Genomic DNA, 22,514 nt, shown 5'->3' with positions numbered 1-22,514 from the left:
CTTGGCATGTCAGAGCGCGGAGGCAGCCCTCACAGGGCCACACACAAGTGAACTGGGGTAAAAAATCCCTCACTGTTCCAGACGGACCTCAGCTGAAAAGGAGAAGAAAATCCTCACAGATATGGTCTCCCACTGGGGAAGCACAAACAAGAGAGACTCTCCCCTCACTCCCTTCAAGGTCCAGTCTCACGGGGAGTAAGGGGAAGACACTGAGGCAAGGCTTACCCCCAGACCCAGTTTAAGTCTTCTGGGAGTCTGGGGATAGTAGATGTTATGAGGTCCATCTAGGCTCGGGGCAGGGGGGAGGAAGGGGTGTCAAAATGACAGGTTCAGGGTAAGAGAGAGAAAGAGCGCAAGCGAGTGAGCAAGTGTGTGTGTTACAGAGAGGTTTGTGTGGGTAACAGGACTCAGAATGTAGACTGCAGCTGAATAGCGAATGAACAATTGCCATCCCAACGCAAGCTCCCTCCTCAGCTGCCACATCAGCAGGAGTCCTGAGAAAGTGAATGTACTCAGCTCGAAGCAGAGGTACTGAAGTCCTGAGAAGGCAGGGCATTGATACACCCTTTGCTCTATTGGAAAAAGCCCCAGTCATCTCAGGAACTGGAGTTTTAGCCCAAGTGCAGTAGGCTTATCCCCCAAAAGCCTTTATCCAGATCTGCTGGAGGGCTTGTACTCAAATCCACAGGTGTGAGGACAGCTAAGTAGACTCCCCAGGCAGCACTTGCAGAACAGAAGGATCCCTAGCATAGATAATGGATCAAAGGTCCTGGAACCAGCCATTTGATCCAAGTCTTCTGTGAGCTTCTCATTGTCTTTCAGGAAACCTGCCAGATGAGGGAACATGTCAGAGCTTAGCTTTCTCTTGCCTGAGGGCCCAACTGCATCATACTGCAAAGATTTGGGAGGTTGCCTGGAACTGGACTAAGATGGAACATTGTGGGTTAGCTGGAAGACACTGCCTCAGGCTGTGTTTCCAAAGCAAATGGGAGGGAGCTTCCCAGTGCAGGTAGGCAGACACGTTAGCACTGCTCAAGCTAGCGCACTAAAAAAAAAAAATAATAGTCAGTGCAGCTACAGTAGGCTACTACCTGAATAAAATCCCACGTGACCCTCTTGCTCAGCTAGGATTGGCTGGCTCAGCCCAGCCATCAATCAGATCACTATTGTTCAGGCACTAGCCTGAGCAGAGCTAGTGCATCTGTTCAGCCACGCTGGGAAGCAGGCTCCCAGCTGCTGTGTAGCAATCATCATAGGCAATCAGCTTCTACAAGGAAGTGAACTGGACTGTGTGGTTAATCTCCTCTCTCAATATGACAGTAACCGAGTAAACTGAACAATAACTTTTTAGGCTGGATGGTGGCACCAGCTTTTCTAGTTTACACCATTTTTTGCTTTAATAAGGATGAAGAATCAAGAGGGAACAAACTCTTTCCCTTTGCACTACCCACGGTTCCACCTTTGTGAGCCACGGTGTACAGAAAACTTCTACTGAGGCTGGAAGGAGATAAGCTGCAGTTCCCACATGGAAAGACCACAGAAAATAACATTTTAATGGACAAAGAAAGAGAGGATGGGGCTGGGCTGGGCTGGATGAGCAACCTGCAAGGGCATTTTCCAGCTCTGATGTCTATAAACATAAAAATAGCTCATTTTAACTGTATCACCTGAGCGTGGACTTGGCAGAACACATTTCCATCTTGAGCTGAAGTTTTGTACAGACTTTTGAACCCCTAGAACTGTTTTTTTTTCTGCTATCTGAACAGTGAAGCCCAGGGGGCTTCCATGCAGTTACCTTGACAGTTGGGACCCAGCAAGCTCCACTTCTGAGCTTTGTTCCATGGTTTTGCCTTTGTGTTTCTTCTCCAACTCTGACTGGATCTCCCCTCCTCCTCTCTTTCTGCTGTATGGATACATCTTCACACCAGGGAGCACGGGCTGCTGCGCAACCGTGAAGATGGCTGGTTGATCTGAGGGTGAACTGGAAGGGCAAACCTCAGAAGTCATCTCTTCATCACTGTATTTTAAGTCCTACGGAAGAGAAAATATACCTGCTAAACTGAGGCAATAAACAAAGTTCTAAAGTAGAGCCTGAAGCAACCTTAACTTTTGCATTCTTAATAACATATCTTTAATGCTTCCTTAATGTATTTTATAAGGAATTTCCTCGGGTTCTTTCTGTGGCTTCAAAAAAGAATGTGGATTTTATTTCCAGAATTCGGCCTAACACACAGCAAGAGTTCCGGGAGCACTGAACAAGATGAAAACAGGCTGAGTCTGCAAGAGCTTACAGCTCATCAGCATGCAGTTTACGGTATTTGCAAACACACCCACAGCATGGCTTCCTCTTGCTGTACACGTGTTGTTTTTTTTTTTTAAAAAAAAGTCACTGGGGGGTAACTGTGTTAGTCTGCATCCGCAAAAACAATTAGAAGTCCTATGGTACCTTATGAACCAACGGATATTTTGGAGCATAAGCTTTCATGGGCAAAGGTCTGACCAAGTGGGTCTTTGCCCACGAAAGCTTATGTTCTAGAACATCTGTTAGTCTATAAGGTTCCACAAGACTTCTCTCAATCTCTCTCTTTTTTTTTTTTTTTTTAAAGGAATGAAGAATGCAGAAGTCTACTACAAAAACAGCACGTTTCAAAAGCTCATAGGTCAGCTAAATTATAAACCTTTAGTTTGAGGACTTGCCAACAGCTGACAGTGACAGAGATCTATGATCAACCTGTACGTGTTACAGTCTGGGCACATTCAAGTGACTTCCAGAAACAAAATCTTGCAGTACCAGCACAGAAGAAATAGTTACTCACCCTGTGACATAATGGTAATTCTTCAGGATGCATGGGTACCTTTCTTATGTGTGCTTGTTTCCCCTGCATCTTTGACTGGAGCTCTCTTTAGCATCACCTATTTGGCATTTGCCCTACTTGGTCTATGCTCTGCTATTGTTATATAGCACAGCGTGGGCAAACTGCCCTCAGTTCCTTTTCCACCGTGACACACCATAGCAGAGAATACCAAAGCAGAGGTGAAAGGGGATGGGTAATGGAGGCCCCACAGGGATACGCATCTCAAAGAACTACGGTTACTGCATAGGGAGAGAAGCCACTTCTTCTTCGAGTAGCATACAGTGAAGCACCCACTGGAACAAGTTCCCTCTAAGGAGGAGTCTTCAGAGTCAATCTCAGTATTGAAGAAAGAATAGCCAAGCCAAACACAGCATCAGAAGCCACATTGTGAGACACTGCATAGTGCTCAGTGGAAGTATGTAAAAAGGCCCAGATAACAGTGCTATGTATTCCAATGATGGGAACATCTTTCAGAAATGGAAATAGACCTCGCAGAGCCAGTTTGCTTGTCTGAGGGTACCTGGAAATTACATAATAGATTAGTAGCAATTACTAATGCAGCCAGGTGTCCATTTGGAAAGTCTTTTGTTAGACTTTGGTAGAGACCTTAATCTGTCTGTTGTGAAGACTAATAACTTGGGAGTCTTTCTTAAACAGGACTAAATCTTTCTGCTGGGCAGCCAGGGCTGTCCAGACACCTTGTGCATCTAACAGCACCTCCTCTTAGACCAGGAGAGGATTAGGGTGGAAGATCAGAAGGTGAATGGGCTGGTTAACATGGAACTCAGAAGGTATTTTTGGTAAAAAAAAATTAGAGCGTTGTCTGAACTAAGGTTGACATCCTGCAGATGTCCACGATAGGAATGTGGGCTAAATATGCTATGGAAGATGCATGTGCTGTGGTAGAGTGAGCCCTGGTCAGTGGAGGGGGAACCCCTACCAGTTTGTTACATTCCTTAATGAAGGTCACTATCCAGGAGAAGATCCACAGGGAGGAAACTGGGAGACCCTTCATTCTGTCTGCCACCTCCACAAACAGCTGCTGTGACTTCCTAAAAGGCTTGGCCCTGTCCACATAGAAGGCCAGTGCCCTTCAAACATCCAAGGTACATAAACTCTGTTCCCTAGGAGAGGCGTGAGGTTTTGGGCATTGTGGTGGGGAACTTTACCATATCGCGGATAAGAGACATCATGGACTGAAATCTGGTGTCTGTCAGGAAAGCCCTGGTGCTAGTCACATCCAAAAAGAACCCCACGAATTCCGTTGTCTGAGTGGGGATCAAAACAGACTTCACTTCATTGACCAGGAGGCCAAGGCTGGCAAACGTCTGAGGGATCAGCTGTACATGGTTCCGCGAATGCCCCTTGACCAGCCAATCATCCAGGTACAGAAACAGTTGTACCCAGCGCCTGTACAAGTGGGCCGCCATCACAGCCATGCATTTAGTAAAGACCTTTCGAACTGGAGGGCCATGAACAGATAATCAATAGAGGTGCCAAATGCCTGAACCTTTATGGCAGGAAGGTTTATTCTGTTGGGCGGGTGGATGGGCATGTGTGTTTGTGTGTTACAGTTACGCATTGCTAACCAGCAGGTCCTGGTTAGCAGATATGCATACAGTACTGTTAGTTCTCTGTCATGTTTTTCAGAATTGGTTCTTCACGAGGGCAAGCCAAAATTCACAGTGACCGTGGAGAAAAACTTTATATCCTGGGCAGTGCTGCAGGTGGTGGATGCGGCCACGTGGGTCATGGCCTCTGGGATAGCCATACATCGGGCAGGGTATTGCTGCAAGTACAGCCAATTCAAGACATTCCATTTGAAGGACTCTCTTTATTCTCAGAAAAGACCACCAAAAGGCTTCACAGCCTCAAAGATTCAAGGGCCACTTTACGTTTGTTGGGTTTCACAACCCACTGACCCAATGCAGGCACTTTGTCCATCTAGACAGTGTCTCCAACAGTAAAGGGATGCTAGTAGGAGGAGGAGGAACCGTGCTGGCAGGAGGCATCCCAACCAGCAATCTCCGGGGCAAGGCCACCACAAGCCTCTACCAGGGCTGAAGGAGGCATTCTGATGGTGCACTCGGGAGCGACACGCCAATTCCAGTTACTGTTCAAGCAAACTCTTTGTTTTTCGTCTGCCTGTCCCCTTTCTACCCTGCATGGTGCAGCATCACTTTGGACCAGTGGGCCTTCACACAGTAGAAAGGTGATATGCCATCCAGTTTTCTCTGTACCCCTCTGTTTTCCCTCCTCCTTCCCTGTCCATCTTCAGGGGCCCCTCTCACAAGAGTCTGCTCAGGCAGGAGATTCAATCCCTCCTTCAGAGGGGGATTTATAGGCGAGGTCCCACTGCAGTTTCAGAGTCATGGGTTTTACTCCCAATATTTCCTAATCCCAGAGCCAAAAGTGGGTCTAGGGCCCATACTGGACTTATGAGACCTGAACAAGTTTGTAAAAAAGGTAAGATTTTGTACGATGTCCTTGGATCATCATTCCAATGCTGAAACAGGGGGATTAGTTTGATGCTCTTGACTTACAAAATGCTCGTTTTGACATAGCAATTTACCCTCCTCACAGGAGGTTTCTTCGGTTCATGGCAGATGGGCATCATTGTGCATCTGCCCAGGATCCCCGACACTGGTTCTGATAAGAACAAAATATCCTGCACTTTGCACTGAGGTGCGAAGCGAATAGGTCCGCTTGCGGATGTCCCCACTTTTGGAAAATTGAGTGCAGCACGTCTGGGTGTAATGACCACTCATGGCCCATGAAGGACCTGATGAGACAGTCTGCTAGCGAGCTGTGGACTCCTGGAAGGTAATGGGCCCGCAAAAGGATCCAATACTGAATGCAGAAACCCCAGAGCCCGGCATTGTGGGAAGGTTCAACAAGGCCCATGTTTAGCAGTTATGTAACTGGGAAACAATAAATGAGAGAAAATAAAGTTCAGACTTTAACTTCAACTTGGGCCCTTAATGAAGACACCTTTCCACTTCATCTATGGTTCAACTTCCAAGTTTAAGCAGAACAGACACAAGCTTCAAACAATAACTTTTTTCTTCTAGGAAACAACGACGAACAACTCAAGAATGTAAGTAAGAAGAACAGAAAATAGGGAGTTTTTGAGTCTCAGGACGTCAAGCTAAGGAGAGGCAGTCAGCTCTGTCTGCAGCCGGGGGCACATGAGAGGAACTGGCTTGAGCCGGTTTGCACGTGTGATCAAAAGAGCATGAACGGAGAGATGCAGTGGCAGCGCAAACACAGACTGGCCAGATACAGCTCTGAAGAGTCTCTGATCTGTGGTACCAGGATGGGCCCAGCACCCACCGTGGAGCATCCATGGGGACATCACTCAAAGAAGCTAAATATCCCTTGGGAACACAGGCGCATGAACACTAGTGTCCTGGTAGAGTTGACCATGACCAGCACTGAAGCCATTATCATTCACCAACAATTTCGTTGGACTGGTCACGTGGCTCAGGTGTCTGATCAGCGCCTCCCAAAGCAGATTCTGTTTCCAGAGCTGAAGAAAGGACAGAGGAGCTTTGGGGGCCAGCAAAGGCAATATAAGGACACGATGAAGGCACACATGAGAAAGTGCAGCACTGGTATCAACACTTGGGAGACCCTGGCCCAGTGCAATCTCCATGAAAGCTGATGCTCCACAATATCTGTCAGGTGTCACAGGACTTCTTGGTGCTTTTGAAGATACAGACGAACTCGGCTACCCCTTCGATACAGCGGAGAGGAGTCCTACCACAGTGCAGATGAGGAGAGGCAGAACAGAAGTAAAGAGCGGCAAAAAGTGCCTTGCACCCCTCCAACAGCTACTAACACCTGTCCCTTCTGTGATAAGATCTGTGGCTTCAGAATAGGGCTGCTCAGTCATCAACAGACTAACAAACAGGAGGGTGACATGAAGACATCCGACTTATTACTGAGTGACTGCCAAGGAGGAGGAGATGTTGATCCTGGAATAGCTTATTTCAGAATAAGGCTGCTGTGTAGACATATCCTGAGTAAGATGCATCTGTGAGCTGAATGGACAATGATATGAGAACTTTTCCAATGATTTTGCAGGGGACACGCCAGCACACCTAGATGTGACCACCTACAGGGGTGCTACTTGAAAAACAATTTCCCCTTTAAGCTGTCTTCAGACTCAACGACAACTTCCCATGAGAGCTTCCTAGCTTCCCCTGAAATCTTACAGTCGCTTCCCCCCAGTGGAAAATTACGAATGATTAAACCTACTAATACATCAGGGGTTAGCAATCGTTCCAAGGCAGAGTGCCAAAATTTGACCTTTTGACCTCTATGTACGGTCCGAATGCTAGGGACACTTTCATTCAAAAGTCACTAATAGTCTATTTACAACAGCTTAATTAATAAAGATGCAGATCTTTACCACTGAGGTGGTGGTTGGTAAGCATTAGTTGGTCTTTTGTTACTCCACAGGTGACACGGCCTTGAGTAAGCTCCCAGCTGCATGTGGGAGGTGGGGTGGGGCTGAGCTCTCAGTTCACATGCCACACTTGAAACCCATGACACGGTTGCTGACCCCTGCGCTACACTATAGCTTAGCTAGCCTCCCCAACAAGCTTCCTATATTGTATTGTAAGTCATGTCTGTCTGATTAGGAAACAGAAAGATCTGATGGATAAATACAAAAGGACGCATTAACCAAACAGCCCAAACCATTTTAAGATGGTGAGAATTCATTATATTATTAGGACCAAATTCTACTTGCAACAAACAAATGTGTTCAAGGGTAGATGGTCTAACAGGTAGGAGGAGGCCCCAGTCTTGCAGGACAACTGTCCAGAGCCTGCAGGCTATCATCTGCGGTGTTCCAAAGTCTGATAACACCACCTTTCCCAGCAAACAGCCTCTGACTCATTTACTTTTCGGAAACAAGCTTGTTTCCTGCAATTCCCACCTCCAACATGCATCAGTCAGGACAACTCACTTTGACAGTGTAATACACTCCCAGAGATTCCAGTTTCTCTCTCCCCTGCTGTAGATTCAGTTCACGGAGCCACGGTATGCCCTCATGCCTTGCTGATATGAATTCTATCAAGCTCTGGAAAGATGATGGGTCACGAGGCTTGTCCAGGATAATGAGGGCCTCCTGGTTACCTATGTCTGAAAGACAGCACAAATAAAATACATCACGTAGCCCAACGCACTCATCCCAGAAGTGCGAAGGAGTTTTTCCTATCACTCCCCCACTTCCTACTGGTTCTAGGAACACAATCTGTTTGGAGATAGTCTCAGTAGGTTTATATGAAAAAAAAAAGCAGTCCTGTAGCACCTTAAAGACTATGTTTACATGGTTTACATCATTTTTCATTTTGATATGCCTTGTCACAATAGTGCAGCAATGCTAAGTCTACGTAATAACCCAAATTTGCATAAATATTGCTCCACACAGCTACACAGTAGGAGAACTGCAAAGAAACTCCTGTTGACGTCACACGATTATTATAATGAAAAAAGCTAACATAGGTATACTTGTGCATGGGGAAGCCACAACTTACAACAGGGGATACTAGGAACACCTAATAACTGCAAAGCACGTGAGTGCACTGTAATGGTGCACTCCAAATTACAGTGTAAGGTACAAGTGTCAGGCAGAAGTGAGGGAAGACATGGATAACAAATCGTCTACGAACCGAAGCCCTTTAATAATTCACAGGGATGCCTATGCTGTGTACAAGCCATTATCACCACCCCAGAAGCTTTCTCCATTTCCACTCACTTGGGCTGGATGACTGGGCTCCCAATCTGAAGTAAATGTCTTTGGCAAACTCAGGTGAGAGATGAAGGATCAAATAATACAGGTGTAAGCACCATTCACAAAGATACACGCTGCTGAATGGAAAAGTCATGGTGGTATTATCTGTAAAGGAAGAAAAATAACCATATAAAAGCATGCGCACACAAATTCCTATGGTAGCAAAAACACACTCAGTGTTTCAAAATTTCTGAACCCTAACACGGTGTCAGATCTAAAGGCTAGTGCTGTGGCTGTTGCTTTATTAGTTTAAATGTATTTTATGCGGTTCATACACGTGGAAAAAAGATTTTACTATTAAAACCTACGTAAGTGATTATATATTCTCTGAAAAATTCTAAATAAAGTCTAATTTTCAAATATGCAAAGAAAAAACCCGCAGTGGAGAATGGCAGTGGGTATTAAATGTTGTAATGACCAGGAACTCTCTGCAATCTGTCTGCTGAAAACTTCTGCTTACTAAGGTTGAACTACACAGGGTACCCCCACCCAGGGTGCTCCAAACCCTGAGATGGTGTATAGGAAAAAGAGTAGTATGATCTTGCCCACAGGGCCAGAAAGCCGTGAATGGATTCAGGCAGACTGATGATTCTAAAAGTAAAACACGCCATGTCCCCATATCAGAGGGACTTTGGTCCTGAGTCACAGCTGACTCCCAGTGCTTCACAGCCAAGACAGAAGCAAGGGCCAAACCACTTATGTTTCTTGGGAGTTTCAAATGCCACCTTTCCAGGATTGAATAGAACTCTTATTTCTGCAGTTTCTAAATAAGAGGTGGGGTGAGGGAAGGTGTGTACAAGGGTAAAAGTGATGTTGGTTACTGACCTTTCATAGTAATGGTGATTTCTTGCACAGATATCTTAAAAAGATACAAGAGACAGATTTGTTAGGCTATAACTCACTGACTGGCAAACAGAACCGTGAGAAGAGAGACATTCCAAATCAAGGCTTGTGGCTGTAATTAATTTTGCTGTATTTGCCCATGACTGGAACGCTAAGGTATGTTCACCAAGAAGCCATGAAATAGATGACAGACTTTGCTTTTCTCCTACAGATCAGTTTTTGAATTTATTTTGCCAAAAGCCTCTATGAGTTAATAAAATGCATTGCAATTGAGAATTGTAGAATGTGATTTGCAATTTAAACATTTCGATTAGAAACTGTTAAAAATGTAAATGTTAGATAAAATTTTATTAGAGTTTAAAAACATCCTAGCATTTCAATTTCCAAACTTTCATTGTTACATTCCCCCGAACAACTTTATCACTAACTCCGTAACACCACAGAACAAAAAAGCAGTCACGTAGCACTTTAAAGACTAACAAAATAATTTGTTAGGTGATGAGCTTTTGTGGGGCAGACCTAACTCTTCAGATCTGCCCCACAAAAGCTCATCACCTAATAAATTATTTTGTTAGTCTTTAAAATACTACATGACTGCTTTTCTGTTTTGTGGAGATACAGATTAACACAGCTACCTCTTTGTGACTTCTTTAATTCCACCAACCATTTACATACCCAAGATTTACTCAACAGTATAGATACAGGAGATGCAAATGATAACCATTTATGGTAGTTTGTGTACTTTCAAGCCATGATTTGGTATATTTATTAAACCTTCATGATGAAGATCTTGGCCACTATCTAGAGGTTCACACAGAAGGTAATTCAGAGTACAACATTTACTGTATACTTTGGAGGGTAGCTGGAGTTGACTGTCCTGTTTAGTTGGCAATAGCTGTGGATTCAGGAGCCTATTAAGGTTCATTGCTAGAAATAATTAGAAAGAATTATAAAAAATACACACATGAATGAGGACAGGCCAAGCCAGCACACCTTCTATAAAAGTTTGCAGTTCTCTAATCCATTACCATTCTTCGAACATGTCAACAAAAGAGTATATAAAGCACCATCCAGCAATATCATGTTTTTGGACACTGCAAAGACTTCTGGGAAAGTCTCTCATGAGGGGCTATGCTGCAATTAACTATGACACTGCACCTTCATCTGAAGCATTTTGCAGCGACCAGTGTCAGAAACAGAAGACTGTACTGAAGGGACCTATAGTCTGATCTGGAACAGCAATTAACAGACTTGTAAAATATTCAAGCCAAGTGTTGCAACTGGCACCCTTTTTGTTAAGTGAAGACAACAATTCCACATCTGTGGCAGATTAATCCAAAACTAAAAGCTAGCCAGGAGCATTCTAAATGTACTAAAAAAAAACCCAAAACAATCCACCTTTCCACTGAGGAACATAAGAACGTAAGAATGGCCATACTGGGTCAGACCAAAGGTCCATCCAGCCCAGCATCCCATCTGCAGACGGTGGCCAATGCCAGGTGCCCCAGAGAAGGAGAACAGAAGACAATGATCAAGTGATTTATCTCCTGCCATCCATCTCCTGCCCTTGTTATGAAGGCTAGGGCACCATACTTTATCCCTGGCTAATAGCCATTTATGGACCTAACCTGCAAAAATTTATCAAGCTCTTTTTTAAACCCTAATAGAGTCCTGGCCTTCACAGCCTCCTCGGGCAAGGAGTTCCACAGGTTGACTGTGCGCTGTGTGAAGAAAAATTTCCTTTTATTAGTTTTGAACCTACTACCCATCAATTTCAAAGACCAAAGAATGAATAAGATGGGGGTGGGGGGAGAAGGGGTGGGTTCCTAGGATCTAAAAGACATTAGTCTGCAAGAAGTTAACTTATTCTCTCCAATTAATCTCAAATGTAAGGAATAAATCCTGTTGCTGGATGCTCCATATGAGAAGTTTCTGGGAGAAAGGATTTATTTGGAAAGTTGGGGCTAAGAAAGGGACCAAAAAAAAATTAAAAACCTTCCTGGGAAATCTAGTTATAACTTCAACCACTGAAAGGGAACAGTTTCACAAAAAAGAGTTCAAACCTGCCCATGGGCAAAGAGTGGCCTCAGAAAGAATGAACATTTCCAGGTGAGGGTAAATTTGAAGTAGACAGAAAAAGGGAGACTCTCTCACATCTAGTATCAGAGAAGAAAGAGGCAATCCTCCCTGTTAGCATGGAATCCACAGACATACAATAGGGTCTCAACGTTTGCGAGGGTTCGGTGTTGAGAACCATCACAAATGCTGAATTTCGCAAAGAGCATTTTAACCATGGAGAAGACAGGAATCTTGATCGGGGGAACTGCCTGGACTGCTGCAGTAGGAGCAGCAGGAGCTAAGCAGCTCACTCCCTCCCCATTGACAGGGGACACTTGACAGGGAGGGAAGGAGCCGCTCAGCTCCAGCCACCATCCAGGCGATCCCCCTGCTTGCAAATAACTGAATTTGCAAATGTTTAAGTTGTGAATGCCACAACTTTTCTGCAATCTATTACACCAGTGAATCTTTGGAGACACAGAAAAAGACAGTTACTTATTTCTGTAACTGGTGTTCTTTGAGATGTGTTGGCTCATGTCCATTCCAAGGTAGGTGTGCACACACGCACACACTCTGTTGCCGGAAAATTTTTCCCCTAGCCAGTAGCTCTCAGGTCAGTGTGGCACCAATACGACACCTGATACAGGCACTGCCTGCCCCCACCGCTCAGTTCCTTCTTGCAAGGTATTCCGACAGAGGGGAAAGGCGGGAGGGTTTTGGAATGGACACGAACATCACATCTTGAAGAACACCGGTTATGGAAATAAGCAATTATCTTTTCTTCTTCGAGTGATCGTTCATGTGCATTCCAACACAGGTGAATGCAAGCTGACAAAGGAGGTAGGGTCAGAGCCCCAGAATGACTATTACAGCCCCACCACTGCCTAACCCTCTCGAAACCCTTCATGAATCTTGACTACAGAGTCCGAGAACACCGATAAAGGGCCTGGAGTGGGATGAAAGGCAAAAATAGCTTTTTCAGACATTTGTCGGGAGACCAATAGAGCAGCACACAGACAATCCAGGAAGTTTTTGGAAAACATTGGGGATAACTTCCTTGTACAAGTGCTGAAGGAATCAACCAGGGGCACGCAAAGCTTGACCTGCTGCTCACACATGGGGAAGAACTAGTGGGAGAAGTAGAAGCGGGTGGCAACCTGGGCTGCAGCGACCATGAGATGGTAGATTTCAGGATCCTGACACAAGGAAGAAAGGTGAGCAGTAAAATAGAGACCCTTGATTGCAGAAGAGCAGACTCTGACTCCCTGAGAGAACTGACAGGCAGGATCCCTTGGGAAATGAAGATGAAGGGGAAAAGTTGAGAAGTGGCAGTATTTTAAAGAAGTCTTATTGAAGGCACAGGAATAAACCATCCAATGTGCAGTAAGAAATGCAATTATGGTAGGCAACCAGCTTGACTTGACAGGGAAATCCTTGGTCAGCTTAAACTTAAAAAGGATGAGTATAAGAAGTGGAAACGTGGACAGCTGACTAAGATTGAGTATAAATATATGGCTGGAGAATGCTGGGCAGTAATCAGGAAAGTGAAAGCACAACTGGAACTGCAGCTGCCAAGGGATGTGAAGCGTAACAAGAAGGGTTTCTAGAGGCATGTTAACAATAAGATGGGTATCAAGGAAGGTGTGGGGCCATTACTGGATGAGAGAGGTAACCTAGTGACAAATGATGTAAGTAAAACTGAAATACTCAATGCTTTTTTTGCCTTAGTCTTCACAGACAAGTGCTAGACAATGAAGTATGGGAAGGTGGAGGGCAGCCCTCGGTAGGGAAGGAACCAGTTAAGAGCGACCTAGAAAAACCAGATGTACAGAAATCCATGGGTCTGGATTTAATGCACTCAAAGGTACTGGGGAAACTGGGAGATGTCATTACCTTTGAAGAATCTTGGAAATCGAGAGAGATCCCGGATGATTAGAAAAAGGCAAATGTTGTGTCCATCTTTAAAAAAGGACAGAAGGACAATCCAGGGAACTATAGACCAGTCAGCATTATCTCAGTCCCTGGGAAAATAATGGGCAGATCCTCAAGGAATCCATTTTGGAGCACTTGGAAAAGGGGAAAATGATCAAAAGTAGTCAACATGGATTCACCAAGGGCAAGCTGCATCTGATCAATCTGATTAGCTTCTGTGACAAGGTAACAGGCTCTGTGGACATGGGGAGGTCAGTGGATATGACTTCAGCAAAGGTTTTGATACAGGCTTTCACAACATTCTTGCCCATAAGTTGAGGAAGTATGGATTGGATACATGGACTATGAGATGGACAGAAAGCTGGCTTGATGGTTGGGCCCAACAGATAATGGTCAATGGCTCAATATCTGGATGGCGGTCAGCTGCAAGCAGAGTCCCACCAGGCTCGGTTCTGGGACTGGTGTTCAACATCTTTATTAATGACCTGGATGAAGGGATGGATTGCACCCTCAGCAGTCTTGTGGATGACACAAAGCTAGAGGGAGAGGTAGATATGTTGGAGGGTAGAGATAGGATCCAGAGTGACCTGGATAAACTGGAGGATTGGACCAAAAGTAATCTGATGCAGTTCAACAAGGAGAAGTGTAAAGTCCTGCACTTGGGATGGAAGAATCCCAAGCACTGTTGCAGGCTGAGGAGTGACTGGCTAAGCAGCAGTACAATGGAAAGGGACCTAGAGGTTATGTGAAAAGCTGTATATGAGTCAACAGTGTGCCCTTGTAGCCAAGAAGGCTAACAGCATATTGGGGTGCATTAGGAGGAGCATTTCAAGCAGATCTAGAGAAGCTGTTGTTCCTTTCTGTTTGGCAATGGTGAGGCCACATCTGGAGTATTGCATCCAGTTTTGGGTCCCCCAGTATACAAAGTATGTGGATGTACTGGAGCAGGTTCAGCAGAGGGCAATGAAAATGATTAAGGGGCTAGAGCACATGACCTATGAAGAGAGGCTGAGGGATTTGGGCTTGTTTAGTTTACAGACGAGAAGAGTGAGGGCTGATTTAATAGCAGCCTTCAGCTTCCTGAAGGGGAGCTACAAAGAGGATGGAAAGGAACTGTTTTCAGTGGTGACAGATGGCAGAACAAGGAGCAATGGTCTGAGATTACAGAAGGAGAGGAGTAGGTTGGATATCAGGAAAAACTGCTTCCCCAAGAGGGTGGTGAAGCACTGGAATATGTTGCCTACAAAGGTGGTGGAATCTCCACCCCTAGAGGGGTCCTAGCGGGGATGACTTAGTTGGAGCTGATCCCGCTTGAAGCAAGGGGCTGGACCAGAGGACCTCCTGAGGTTCCTTCCAGCCCTAGGATTCTATGAGTCTGTGTATGTTAATGGAGGACAGGGAGAGGCCTGACTGGCTTGCTCGTTCTCCTCCACCAAGGCCACAAATTCAGGCTTGTGGGGGCATCAGATCCGAGAACTTGGAACAGGAGGAAGCTGTGTTAAAGGAGTGTCTGCTAACAAAGATTTGTTGATTTGATACATACAACTGTAGCTCCTGAAACTCCACAACCAGGGAGTTGAGTGGTGACACGTGGGAGGGTGGGTAAACAGGTGTTCATGGCCCACAGGAGGACAAAATATCTCATTTTCTTCACTGTGGGCTGGGACAACACCAGAGTCCACCACACCATCTTGGCCATCTCGGCAATAGTCAGAAGAGGCAGCACCACCCTAGTGGGCCCTGATGAGGACAAAATACCTGTCACTGGGTTGGCTTCACCATTCACCTCCTCTGCCTGCACCCCTAAAGCCTTCGGCCACCCAGCAGAACAGCTGCTGAAGGGTCCTACTGTCCTCTAGGACCTGGGAGGCAGGAGACCCCACTACTGCTTGGTCCATGGAAGACGAGGCAGATGCATCCATCTGCATTGGATAGTCTACATCCTTCGCTCCTGCAAGGTCCGGTGAATGAACCCTCTGACTAGATGGGAAAACTCCAAATCCTATCTTAGCTTTGCCGAGCCCACACAGGGCAGTGGCTGAGCCCTGCACTGAGAGAGGAGTCGTCGCCAAAGACAAAAACAGCAACCCACCAAACCTCATGAGAGCTGGTATGGTCGGTGCCCTGGCAGATGGCAATGAGGGAAACTGTGTCAAAATCACCGGAGCCAACCAAGATAACAGCACCAAGGGGGTCAGCGCTGAGGTGGCGGACAGAGCCGACAAGGATGGTGCCACAGGAGGCAGCTATTCCAGTGAACCATCCTGCAGAGGCATTCCCAGGGAGGGTGACGGTGCTGAACGTGGTACCAGAGTACTTCTCGATGCTGACACCCACAACAGAGCAATGGAACACCCCCAGCACTGAAGGTAGTTGCAGAGAACAAGGGCTGGATCTGTAGACTGGTGCTGAAGCCCAACCATCTGTGGTCAGCCCGTGGCACGTCTTTCCAGGCGCCACCTGGTAATTCTCCCTGAACTTGGAAGACAGAGGAGAATAGCCCCAGTCATGCCTTTTTTTTTTGTGAGGCATCAGGGACTGAAACCTGTTGCTCCAAGAAGGTTGAGGTACTGGCCCCTTACCATGGTGCCAGGCTCCCTTTTCCTTCGTTGACATCGTGGCTGAGCTCTGTGATGGTGTGATCTGCTGCGAGGAAGATGAGCCTGGCCCCATGGATGGGGATTTCGCCAACTGAAGAGCCACCTCCATCAACAGAACTTGGAGGCACTGACCCCTGTTCTTCATGGTCTTCAGCTTGAAGGTTTTACAGATTGAGCAGTAGTCTTGCAGATAACTCTCACCCAGGCAGACAGGCTGAATGAGGATCATTTTTCAGCATGCGCTTCCCAGAGGTGAGGCAGACTTTGAAGCCTGGCAACCTCAGCATGCCCCAGCGCCATGGCCTCAAGGTGGGGAACAACCTCCCTACACAGGGCCCAACCATCAACACTAATTAAAAACAGTGGAACTATTAACACCTAATTAGAACTACTTACAGATAAAGATTTAACTACCAACCAGCCACTTAAGATTGCTCGCATGAGCCTGGGGAGTTCCAGCAACCAACACTGTGGCAAGAGAGAACTGAGCTCGGGAGAGTCAGATGGCGTCTGTATTGGGCACTATACAGGTGCTGCTCCAGGGGGCGCCACTCCAACCCAATGACTACCAGCAAGGGGAAAAATTTTCCAGCAGCTGAGCAAGCGTCTGGCTGTGCGGCTACACTGGAATGCACTGAACAATCGCTCAAAGAAGAATGTGATGTAGTGTGCATCGCAGTGAGAATAACAGGGCTCAAAGTTTCACACTACTTTGGCGGAAGTACTTCTGCCCGTTTCTTTCATGCGTTCTCTCTTGGAAACACAACTCTCTTCCTACTGAACATCCCCCCATCCCAAAGGAAGAGGCAGTTTTAAATTCAGTACCTGAACAGGATTAATGTGAAGAAGTGATATGGACCCAATGCGGATGACACTGCACCTTGCCAACAAGTTTGAAGGATTCAGGCCTTCCAGGAACTCCCTTTCCAATGGCAGCTGTTTCCCAGGAGTAGATGTTACAAAAAAACAGCTCTCGGACTGGCTAAGGTTGGGAAGAACATAGTCTACACGAGAGATTTTACAAATCCTGCTGACTTTGGCACAGATGTTCACTAAATCTGGACAAAACATTAAAGGAACAAAGGTTATTCCTTCCACTGACCAGCAGTGCTAGTGATTCAAAGCTGCACCTGTTATAAATGCAAGACAGGCTTTGCACAGTCAGTTTATATTTCTGCAAGCAAGAACTGGGTAGCACCAGCATTAACTGTACCACTCCCATTAAGCTATGTGACCACATGAACTGGAATAGTGCCAAGTAAAAGATATAAGGCAATTGTCTGCAGCACACAGTCTCCTATATCTGTTCACGAGGTACACCTTGTGCTGCTGGTGGCCCATTCCCAGCAGAGTACAGGTGCCGCTGGTAATGTCTGCCTGTTTAAAAAGGGCCATCCTTGTGGATCTTTCCTTTTCAAATGATGTGGATAAAATTATGCTTGTGTGTGGGCACAATCTACCTCTGAGGACACACCATCAGGAACAGCAGGCATGTAGCTCAGGTCTGACAAAGGCAAAGCAATTTTTTTAGATGTGCCAAAGTACAGTTAGAAATCATTAGATTTAAAACTTAGAGATAGCATGTGGTCTACCAGTACACTCTGAAGTATACAATCATCGAATTAGCTGCAGCAATGCCTTATAGCTCAGCAAGGTAATTAGCCTCTACCTAACCTACAAGAACTGTTATGTTCTGTGGTGTTATGTCTCTATCTGCTGCATTTACTCCAAACATTGGCTTCCTCTAGTCCCTGTAAACAATGTGTAACCAAGAGCCTTTTTACCTGGAATAATTCTGTCGTTCTTCTGGACAGGCTTCAGCATTGGTTCAAACTGCATAGTCAAGGATTTACTCAGCTGCTGGACCAAGCCCTCAAAACTGCCACGGATGTATCTCTAAAACAAGACTTGGCTTCAAGATTTCATATTACACACTGATTTTCTTTAAAAATGGATATTAATTTTCTTTACCCAGCAGGCCCCTGTTGTTTAGTAGGCTGCTTCACCACTAGATCACTCTACTCAGGCTAATTAATCTTTTTGATAATCCCCATATAAGAGCCAGACATAGGTGACACTCTGAGGGAAGGTGGCTCAGGTTGCAGATTTACAGGGAAATCCTGTGTGTTAACTAACCAGGTAAGAGATGAACAAGAAGTCCTGTAGCACCTTATAGACTAACAGATATTTTGGAGCACATGCTTTCATGGGTCTTTGCCCACAAAAGCTTATGCTCCAAAATATCTATTAGTCTATAAGGTGCCACAGGACTTCTTGTTGTTCTCAAAGATACAGACTAACGAAGATACAGCTACCTCTCTGATACAGGTAAGAGATTATCTCTCATATTTATTTACACATGCTCTTAGTAAGCTCACATTTTCTATGGCATGGGACATGTTTATAATAAAGGACGGGTTCTCGGGCCAGTACTGTTCAACATCTTTATTAATGACCTGGATGAGGGGATGGACTGCACCCTCAGCAAATCTGCAGATGACACTAAGCTAGGGAGTCAGGTAGCTACACTGGAGGATAGGGATAGGGTCCAGTGTGACCTAGACAAATTGGAGGATTGAGCCAAAAGAAATTTGATGAGGTTCAACAAGAACAAGTGCAAGGTCCTGCACTTGAGATGGAAGAATCGGAAGCACTGTTACAGGCTGGGCACCAACCGGCTACGTAGCAGCGCAGCAGGAAACAACCTGGGGATTATAGTGGATGAGAGGCTGGATATGAGCCAAGAGTGTGCCCTAGTAGCCAAAAAAGCTAATGGCATATTGGGGCTGCCTTAGGAGAAGCATTTCCAGCAGATCTACAGAAGTTATTATTCCCCTCTACGCGGCATTGGTCAGGCCACATCTGGAATACTGCATCTAGTTCTGGGCCCCCCAGTATAAAAAGGATGTGGAGGCACTGGAGCAGATTCAGTGGAGGGCACAGAAAATAATTAAGGGGCTGCAGCACATGACCTATGAGGAGAGGCTGAGGAAGCTGGGCTTGTCTAGTTTGCAGAAGAGAAGAGTGAGAGGAGCTGTGTCTACACGTGCACGCTACTTCGAAGTAGCGGCACTAACTTCGACATTAGGCGGCGAGACGTCGAAGTCGCTAACCTCATGAGGGGATCGGAATAGCGCCCTACTTCGACGTTCAACGTCGAAGTAGGGACCGTGTAGACGATCCGCGTCCCGCAACGTCGAAATTGCCGGGTCCTCCATGGCGGCCATCAGCTGGGGGGTTGAGAGATGCTCTCTCTCCAGCCCCTGCGGGGCTCTATGGTCACCGTGGGCAGCAGCCCTTAGCCCAGGGCTTCTGGCTGCTGCTGCGGCAGCTGGGGATCCATGCTGCAGGCACAGGGTCTGCAACCAGTTGTCAGCTCTGTGTATCTTGTGTTTAGTGCAACTGTGTCTGGGAGGGGCCCTTTAAGGGAGCGGCTTGCTGTTGAGTCCGCCCTGTGACTCTGTCTGCAGCTGTGCCTGGCACCCTTATTTCGATGTGTGCTACTTTGGCGTGTAGACGTACCCTCGCAGCACCTATTTCGATGTGGTGCCGTGCAACGTCGAAGTTGAACATCGACGTTGCCAGCCCTGGAGGACGTGTAGATGTTATTCATCGAAATAGCCTATTTCGATGTTGCTACATCGAAATAAGCTATTTCGATGTTGGCTTCACGTGTAGACGTAGCCAGGGGATTTGATAGCAGCCTTCAACTTCCTGAAGAGGAGCTCTAAAGAGGATTGAGAGAGAGACTGTTGTCAGTGGTAAGAGACAGCACAAGGAGCAACGGTCTGAAGTAACAGAGAGAGAGTCGCATGTTGGATATTAGGAAAAACTACTACACTGGGAGGGTGGTGAATCACTGGAATGTGTTACCGACACAGGTGGTGAAAACTCCATCCCTAGAGGTTTTTAAGTCCCAGCTTGACATCATCATGGCTGGGATGATTTAGTTGGGGTTGATCCTGCTTTAGGCAGACGGCTGGACTTAATGACCTCCTGAGGTCCCGTCCAGCCCTAGGATTCTATGATTCCATGACTATAGACCTGCCTCCTCTCCCATTTGCAATCCAGTGGAGCTACTCTCTTCCAGTTCTCAGTTATCTAGCATATATGGACTAAGCTGGCTCTTCTCTGTTGTTTCCAATTATGCATAGGGCACTGGGGCTCTCTGCCCCCAAGAGCCTACAAACGGAGATTCTTAAAGAGGAAGAAACTGCATAATAGGACCTACCAACATCTTTGCAGATTATGGACTGCAGTTTGCGGACCTCCATATTAATGGGCATACAACCACTTAGTGAAATGACAAATACAGGTTTAAATCAGGTCCAAATTATAAATTTGCTAATGCAGAGGTACTCATCTTTTCTGAAGCACTGGAAGGGCAATATTATCATCATCTTTAATACAAACGTCTGGCTCCTGGAGACTACCAAAACTAACATACAATTTTCTGTCTGGACTTCAACATATTTCCTGTCCCTCTCTGTCTCAATGGCTCTTCACTTTTCAAATGTCATTTGATGACGTATTTTTGTTTATTCTTTAATTCTACGTGCTATTCATAGCTACTCTTTAATTCTAAGTGCTATTCATAGCTAAGGCATACCGGAATATATATTTTGCAACAGAAACCTGGCTACTAGTAGTCCATCAACAAGTAAATTTACTGATTCAAACAACCAAAATACAGCAGGATTCAAGTATGGAAGAAACTGAAGAGAGCAATCATGGTATGTAGCCCCAACATATTTTACCCATATAAAGCCTCCCTTGAAGGAGAGTACTTGTGCAAAGCTTGTCTGTAAGCCTTCACATAAAATCTTTCCATCTAGTCAGTTTTATGCAAGTTCTCCACAATAGGGGTGGTTACTAATAGCACTGGAATTGCACCAGGGTTAAAGCCCCAGTCAATACTGCAACAAGAGTCAAACTAAGAAGAATGGAAGGGGACCACTTCTGACATTGGGTGTGTTTCCTGCTACTTAAATGAAAACGGAAAAACCAAAGTGCTTCCTCCAAGTCGTACTGGACAGCAGAGGGCTGGAGTGGATGACCTCCCGGGGTCTCTGCTAGCCCTTAACTTCTTTGGTTTGAGAGGCAGCAGTTATGTCACATTGTACAAGGCCAGCTACTTTCCAGAAAAGTGATAATTCTATTTCATCTCACCTGGAGCAGGTCAAGCTGGTGCCGCACCTTATCAGCGGCAGAGTTAAAAATAGTCATCTTCTGATCGTGGATGTACTTCTGCATAAGATCCTTCATTCTCTGAAAACAGCCAGGGCCATTCAGTTGGCTGCATGCTATGGGAGAAAGATGGTATGCAAATATGAACACAATCTCACAAGTACTGGTGCAGCTTTACCTACCTGCTACTCAACCAAGGGCTGCTAACAATCACAGAACACTAGGACTGGAAGGGACCTCGAGAGGCCATCGAGTCCAGCCCCCTGCCCCCTGCCCCAGTGGCAGGACCAAGTACTGTCTAAACCATCCCTGACAGACTTTATCTAACCTGTTCTTAAATATCTCCAGTGACGGAGATCCCACAACCTCCCTCGGCAATTTATTCCACTGTTTGACCACCCTGACAGTTGAGAACTTTTTCCTAATGTCCAGCCTAAACCTCCCTTGCTGCAGTTTAAGTCCATTGCCTCTTGTTCTATCCTCAGAGGCCAAAAAGAACAAGTCTTCTCCCTCCTCCTTATGACACCCTTTTAGATACCTGAAAACGGCTATCATGTCACCCCTCAATCTTCTCTTTTCCAAGCTAAACAAGCCCAATTCTCTCAGCCTTTCTTCATAGGTCACGTTCTCTAGACCTTTAATCATTCTTGTCACACTTTTCTGGACCCTCTCTAATTTCTCCACATCTTTCTTGAACTGCAGTGCCCAGAACTGGACACAATACTCCAGCTGAGGCCTAACCAGCATAGAGTAGAGCGGAAGAATGACTTCTCGTGTCTTGTTCACAACACACCTGCTTTTGCATCCCAGAATCATGTTTGCTTTTTTTGCCACAGCATCACACTGTTGACTCATATTTAGCTTGTGGTCCACTATACTTCCCTTTCTGCTGTAGTCATTCCTAGACAGTCTCTCCCCATTCTGTATGTGTGAAACCGATTGTTCCTTCCCAAGTGGACCCTATCCCTCATAATTCAGAATGATCTGGATAAATTGGAGAAATGGTCTGAGGTAAACAGGATGAAGTTTAATAAGGACAAATGCAAAGTGCTCCACTTGGGAAGGAACAATATAAGGATACCTGGTGCCACACACAATGACTACTAAAAAGAAAACTGCAGGAGTGGCCTGCAGAAACTGCAGGTCCCAGCATATAATGCTTCATTTTGATCCAAGCAGCCATACTAAATTGCACGTTGGGATCTTCAGAGTTGAAGGCAGTAGACAGCCTTACTA

General features: G+C 45.8%; 1 protein-coding gene across 1 annotated transcript in view; it reads right to left on the bottom strand.

Moving 5' to 3' along the window:
* Positions 1–22,514, bottom strand: part of LOC142009280 (uncharacterized) — a 65,519-nt gene that overhangs the window by 5,814 nt on the left and 37,191 nt on the right. The window contains exons 14-20 of the mRNA XM_074987080.1: positions 21,261–21,394; positions 17,876–17,987; positions 16,917–17,149; positions 9,484–9,517; positions 8,623–8,763; positions 7,831–8,006; positions 1,796–2,031 (exon numbers count right to left, since the gene is read on the bottom strand). Of these exons, the coding sequence (XP_074843181.1) occupies positions 1,796–2,031; positions 7,831–8,006; positions 8,623–8,763; positions 9,484–9,517; positions 16,917–17,149; positions 17,876–17,987; positions 21,261–21,394 (1,066 nt within the window). The remainder of the gene's footprint in view (positions 1–1,795; positions 2,032–7,830; positions 8,007–8,622; positions 8,764–9,483; positions 9,518–16,916; positions 17,150–17,875; positions 17,988–21,260; positions 21,395–22,514) is intronic.

Source organism: Carettochelys insculpta, chromosome 2 (assembly GCF_033958435.1).
Source record: "Carettochelys insculpta isolate YL-2023 chromosome 2, ASM3395843v1, whole genome shotgun sequence".
NCBI classification, from domain to species: domain Eukaryota; kingdom Metazoa; phylum Chordata; order Testudines; family Carettochelyidae; genus Carettochelys; species Carettochelys insculpta.
Note: the sequence above shows the minus strand (reverse complement) of the source record. Positions and strands in the feature narration are given on the sequence as shown.